Genomic DNA, 7,092 nt, shown 5'->3' with positions numbered 1-7,092 from the left:
TCTTCACTAGACATACAACGGACAACGGTCTCATATCTAAAATTAACTTAGAACTCCAAAAATTAAATCTCCCAACAACAAATCCTCAAAGAAACAACTGCCCAATAAATAAGGTGCTAAAGACTTAAAAGAGAAACTTCTCTGAAGAGGTAATAAGAATGGCCATTAGACACATGTAGAAATGCTTAATTTCTCTAGCAATAAATGAAATGCAAACCAAAACAACATTGAGATTCCACTTCATCCCAGTTAGAACTGCTATAATCAAGAAATCTAATAAACAACAGATTTTGGAGGGGATGTGGCCAAAAGGGAACCCTACGGCATTGTTGGTGGGAATGTAAATTTGTTCAACCACTTTGGAAGGCAATATGGAGGTTCCTCAAAAGGCTACACATAGAGCTCTCCTATGACCCAGTAATCTCACTTTTGGCCATTTACCCAAACAATCACAAACAAGGGTATGCCACAGCTACCAGCACAACTATGTTGATCACAGCATTATTTACCATAACTAAGATATGGGACCAATCCAGATGCCCCTCAGTAGATGAATGGATCAAGTAAATGTGATACACACACACACACACACACACACACACACACACACACACACACACACACACACACACACACACACACACACACACAATGGAATTCTATGCCTCCATCAGAAAGAATGACACAGCCCCATTTGTTAGGAAATGGAAAGACTTCGAAAAAATTTTATTAAATGAAGTAAGCCAGGCCCAAAGAAACGTAAGTCCCATGTTTTCCTTTTTTACAATAACTAGTATATGTCTAGGTCAAGCAGAAAAGTTCAAAAGCTATGTACATATGACCATATAAGATAATGTTAAGCTAAATGAACCCCAAGATAGGGACACAAATATTTTTTGCTTTTGTTTTTTCTTGCTTGCTATTGTTTTTAACCTATTTATAATGTTCTGTGGGATTTTTTTTGTTTCTTTGGTATGTTCCTCTCCCACGGTATAACCCCTGTTTTCACTGTATTTGATTCTGGTGCCTTGCATTTTTATACACTTTATACATCTATATACACTTTTCTAATTTGGGGAAGGGGAGGGAAAAACAAAATGCTTAAATAGGGATACAAGTTGACCCATTGTAACAATGAGATGTACAAGACACTGTGTTGAAAATGAACTTTAGACTTTGGTAGGCAGGGTGGGAGCTGGGGGGGGAGTAGTTAGGGAGGTTGGGAAGGAAAGTATAGTAGGGAAAAACCAAAGAAGGAGGAGGAAGCAACAATACTCGATAGGAAATATACTCATTACCATTCTCATGTAACTGTAACCCTTCTGTACATTGTTTTTACAATTAAAAAAAGTATTAAGTGGCTGGGAAGATGGCTCAGTGGTAGAGCGCTTGCCTTGCATACCTGAGGCCCTGGGCTCGATTCCTCAGCACCACATAAGCAAAAAGAAAAAAGCCGGAAGTGGCGCTGAAGAGCTGAGGGACACCGCCCAGGCCCAGAGTTCAGACCCCACGACCGGACCCCCCCCCCCAAAAAAAGTGTTAAAAATAGAAACCAGAAAAAGTCATTCAATTTTGAAGGAATATTCACGTCACCAGAATATAATAAATTATCATGCATGACCTGAGCAATTTGCCAGAGGGACTCAATTGCATGTGTGATTATTGTAATGCTCTAATTATCTCTGATGGAAATTGTCAATGTTGCCCAGACTAATTTCAATAAATGCCTTCATATATGAGGCAGTTTATTATTTGCTAAGTGAGCACAGTTGTCATCCAGGGGATTGTGCATACAGAACTGAAAAATGAGTGGGTCCTCTGTGTTTTCAACTCTAGTATCATTTACCTTACACTTAGAACTTTCAAAGCAGTATCGAAAAGTAACCAAGAAAAGGCACAGAACAGGAAGAATTTTAGTCATTATGAAGTTCATAAATTTCATTTACATAATTAAAGAGCTGGCCTTCGGGTTTGTCATTATCATCCAGACATCTATAATCAATGTGACATTCATTCCTCTTAATGATGGCCAACTATGATCATACCTCTTTCTTATACACTAAATAATTTAGGTGTTCATGTGATTCAAGATCTACCTAACCCAGGGAACAATTGAAACATACTCAGATTTACTTTGGAAATTACTGATAGTGTTTTGTGTTTTGTACATATATATGAATATGTGTGCAAACAGGAATGAAAATGATGCTGATTCATTTTATATTACTTGTAACAGCTGATAATATTCTAATATTAAATAAGGAAATCAATTAACTGTGGGTGGTTGAGGATATATTTCTCTAATTAGAGATCAAGTGGCAAAGTTTTTGGTTCATTATCCATTTTGTTTGCTATAATATTGAAAACTATGTAACCAATGAAATAGCTCCTTTTCATTGTAGTTTTTTTTTAATGTGTTGGGTCCTGGGGCCTTAGGGCTTTCTCTGACCTTATTTTTGCTCAAGGCTAGCATTCTTTCTCTTGAGCCACAGTTACAGTTGTGGATTTTATGAGAGTTAATGGGAGGCAAGAGTCTACTGGACCTTCCTACCCAGGCTGGCTTATGAACCATGATCATGAGTTCTCAGCCTCCTGAGTAGCTAAGATTTACAGGCATGACTTATTAACGCCTGGCTCATATTGTACTTTTTTGATGCACTAACTGTGTGCCTATATTTCAGATCTGACTTCTAATAATCTTCTAAGGTGCTTCCATGCAATTCCTAATTTCACATCATATATTTCTTTGGAACAAGTATTTCAAAAAGGCATATTTCCCAGAGTAGGAAGGCACAAAGTTTTTATTTGCTGAAGCGAGAGGTCTTCATGAACAAATCCACTGGGGCTCATTAATACATAAGCAATTATCTGGATAAGTATCCCTTAAAGATCCATGTGTTCAGGGTTGGATGCTCAGGATATTGCACTATTTGGAAATAGTAGGACTTTTAAAAGATGGCTCCAAATGTAAAAAATTTTCCAGTTGAGGATTTGGAGATTGAGTTCTACTCTTCCTCCCTTCTTTTCTCTCTCTCTTGGCATACTGGCTCTAAGGAAAACAGTTTTTCCCTGACACATATTCTCCCATCATGACCTAAAAGCATTGCTGCCCACCAATCATAAACTGAAACTTCTGATAGTATGAGCCCAAAGAAACCTTTTTTCCTCAGAATAAGCTAATTATTGCAAGAATTTTATAGTAATGGAAAGCTAAGACAGGAAATTGTTATCAGAAATGATCATTTCTGTTACCATAAACCAGAAGATGTGGAGAAGTCACTGTAATAGTTTCACAGGGGAAGTTTACAAAACTTTGGAGGACTAAGCTGGAAAATGCTAAGAATGTTGTTTCAAGGGTGTAGTGAGTAATTATTGTCAGGGTTTAAAGGTCTAGAATGCTAATAGGAACGTAGAGAGCAAAAGCTATGCTGATGAAGTTTCAGACAAAAATAATTACTCCACTGGAAATTGTACTCAAGGTTCTCCTTGGACTGTGGGAAAGAATTGGAATGCCTTGAGAATATGTGGGAGCCTGATTTTAGGTAAATGTTATGGATTCAGCCTAATTCACACAGTGGCTCGGGCATTAGTGGCTTCCTTTAGCTAAATCCACAGTGACAATCAGGAGCAAAGAGGAGCAGAGAAAAAAGTTAGATTTGCATCTGGCCAGAAAAGAAATACACTGTTCTCAGTTCTTTTTTTCTTTGTTTTTAGTTTGATTTATACCGTGGTGTCACTGATTTTTTTTATTTCTGTGCCCTTTGTCTTGATTATAAGTTTATCTGATTTGTGAAAGGGGAGAGGAATCATAGAAATGGTGGGACAAAGGATGAACCAATACAATAATGACATTAACTAGACACTATGTTGGAAATGAACTATAAAATTGCTGGGGGTGGAAACAGTAGAAAATGAAGAGGGTAACACTGTTCAAAAAGAAATGTACTTATTACCTTCCTTATGTTACTGTAACTCCTCTGAGCATCACCTTTACAATACAAAAAGAAGAGTGCATTTGCTAAAGACAGTATTGTATATAAAAAGGAGTATTTGGTTGCATCGGGATAATAGGAAGGTCTGAAGATCATATTAAGAAATCTGCAAGGGTACATCAAACATCACAGGTTCAATAATGTAGAAATGCAAATATGTTATAAGGATTTTCGTTTGAGAAGTAAGCACCAGGTGTTCCATCTACACAAAACCATCTAAGAGCTTGTTTGTTTTTGTTCAGCTGGCAAGCTGCTTAGCAGATGTCATTTCCAAGATTCAAGATAAATCAGGTACTACTCCCACCCAGTGGCACTTGCATTTGATGTTGATTTTACATGTATTTAGAAATCAAGAGTTCTGTATTCATGGAGGCTTCCACTAAGTTTTCAAAGAACAACTTGAGAAGCCAGACAGTGATTTGAGGTGAGTCTCTCAAGCAGGACATGATGGTGATATTTGAAGCTATAAGCATAGAGCTGCAATGGAAACCCCAAAATGTGGAAGCATCAATAACATGGAATGGCTATGAGAGAAGCTAATGATAGCATGCAATGACAGCAAAATAGAACAGCCTGTGGTCTGCAATCACTACAACTGTAGCAAAAGCATGCTCAGAATCCCCTATCTTGCCAGTGTCACAGCCAATATTGACCATTAACATACAGGGTGTTTACCCTGTATCTTAAGCCTTAACTATTTCCCTGATCCTCCTTTTTATCTAAGTCTTCCCTTTTAGAGAGGAAATATGCCCCAAACCTAACAGCATTTACCTTAGAATATGTAAAATGAACTTTACAATTTAGGCGGGAAGGGGGGGGGGAGAATGTAGTTGTGGCAGTGGGAGGGAAGGGATGGTAGGGAAAAAACAAAGGAGGAGGCAACAATGCTTGATAAGAAATGTACTCATTACCTTGCTCATGTAACTGTAACTCCTCTGTACAGTGTTTTCAATAAAAAAAACATTTAAATAAAAGAATATGTAAAACAAATTTTACAGAAGTACATGGCTGAGTTTACTTTAAGGCTTCAATGGACTTTGTAATGGACTTGTGAGCAAGTTTGAAAACTAAGAGAAATCTGAGGACTCTTAGTAACTAAATCTCGTAATTTCATATTATGAGACACACATGAGCTTTTGGATTCTGGGAGCAGAATGGTGGCGTTTGTATATGAATTCTACGAAGGTGCAAATTTGAAAAACTTGTCTTTAAACAGTGCCTGTGGCATGATTGGAAGTAGTGGAATCTTTAGGGAGTGGAGGAAGCTAGGTTTAGTGGGGATGCCATTGTAGAGGCATCTCCACACTCTTCCTATCCCGTTGTTTCTGACTATGAACAAGGGCTTTTGCTCCACTATGCACTTCATTGTAGTCTAAAGGCAATTAGGAACCAGAACCTCTGAAACTGAGTCTTTTGTCTTTATATGTTGATTATCCCCATCAGTCTTCAGCCAGTTGAGACAATTGGTGTCATGTGAAGTTGAGAGACAAATATTGAACACCTGGACTTCCAAGTGTTGGACATCTAATGGCATATGTACATTAACATTCAAATAATTCAAGCCTTCATATCAATGTAATTGATTATAGGGACCCTGTTATTGTGTTATGGTGCAGAGTATAGTATACTACTCAAACAGGCCAGATTATAGAAAAAAAATAAATCTTCCGATATATTTCTCCTCTACAGCAAAGGGTTGTATTACTGTCAGTTGTCTTCAGTTTTACAATAACAAGGATGATGCTGTGATAGTGAAAGAAACCTTCTGTGGAACTAGAAATATGGTTCCAAACTAAAAGATGTATAGTGAGAGTGGCTAAGTCAAAGCATTGTAGAATATGACATATTATTCACAAGATATGCCAGGAATGGAAGTGGCACTGCCACTGCATAGAAAACCTAAGAGGTTCCTGGGTGAACCAGAATGTAGGTAGGTTCCAAGATTATTCTAATCAGAACCATGGAGATGATAAAAACATAGGTTAGATAAACTACAAGATAGGGTTCTAAATGACATTGGGTTTTATCAGGGCTGATACAGACAGTTGGACATACAGAGAGCTAGAATCTCTTTGTGCTAGAGTAAACATGTACTTGTTTTGTTTTACTTTTTATTTTCAGTTGAAGATGAATCTTGGAAAAATGTTTTAGAAACAAAAGATATAAGACATTTTGTAGCTCTTGGTTATCATTTTTTTCTCTTGGAAGAAGATGCACTGATCATAGAGCTAGGGAAAGGCAACCATGTGTGAATCAAAAGAATTATGGAGGACAAGAATATTGACCTATTTATACTGATGAAATTGAACAATATATAATTCAGATTTGTTTGGAAGTAACAGCAGTAGGCTTTGTAAATATCTTCTTATTTTCTATATATTAATTTGCAAGAGTTGTACTATATGTTCTGACTACAGCTGAAATTTTAAAAAGAAAAACTCAATGACAAGTGACAAATTCAAAATGCTTTTATTTATACTGAAGTTTAGCAAGTACATTTTTAACAAAGTAAATGTACTTTAACTTAACATATGGTAAAACAGAGAAACTATACATGTAAATTTCTAATCTCTAACACACTACCATATTTTTTTTCCTTGAAAGACAAAAAGCCAAGCTGAAATGAGCATAGAAAAGCATCAAATACAATCAAGTTACTTTAGCCATTAGGATTTTGATCCTATTCTTAAACTGGGAAATCTAATGCGAAGACAAGGTTTAGATCATTGCCTTTACAATATACACACATTCCTTTCAAAAGTGTAACATTGATTGGGTATTTGCTTCAATAAGGAAAGCTTTGCTGATAAACACAACTGAAATGTTTCCATGTTGAACAGTTTCAGAGACAAACTGGAATCACAAGCATCTTCATTTATGTAAAGCCAGCAGGGACCTTTCAGGCCGAATAAAACTGTTGTGCCATTGCTAAACAGTAATAGTTACCTCCTTTAAAAAAAAGAAAACAAGTTAGTTCTGTGGAATAATTCTGATATATACTTAAACACACTAAAACTTTTATCTCCAAGAAACAAAAATAAATTAACACAACAGGCTTGGTTTAATATAGTGGTAAATTTGAACTTAATGTATGTTAATG

At 36.5% G+C, this 7,092-nt stretch overlaps 1 protein-coding gene across 1 annotated transcript in view; it reads right to left on the bottom strand.

The window, feature by feature from the left end:
- Window positions 1–6,495: 6,495 nt before the first annotated feature.
- Dach2 (dachshund family transcription factor 2) overlaps window positions 6,496–7,092 on the bottom strand; it is a 542,498-nt gene continuing 541,901 nt past the window's right edge. The window contains exon 13 of the mRNA XM_042672182.1: window positions 6,496–6,941. Within this exon, the coding sequence (XP_042528116.1) occupies window positions 6,892–6,941 (50 nt within the window). The 3' untranslated portion in view covers window positions 6,496–6,891. The remainder of the gene's footprint in view (window positions 6,942–7,092) is intronic.

This window comes from Dipodomys spectabilis, unplaced genomic scaffold (assembly GCF_019054845.1).
Source record: "Dipodomys spectabilis isolate Male_0828 unplaced genomic scaffold, ASM1905484v1 ptg000673l, whole genome shotgun sequence".
NCBI lineage: Eukaryota > Metazoa > Chordata > Mammalia > Rodentia > Heteromyidae > Dipodomys > Dipodomys spectabilis.
Note: the sequence above shows the minus strand (reverse complement) of the source record. Positions and strands in the feature narration are given on the sequence as shown.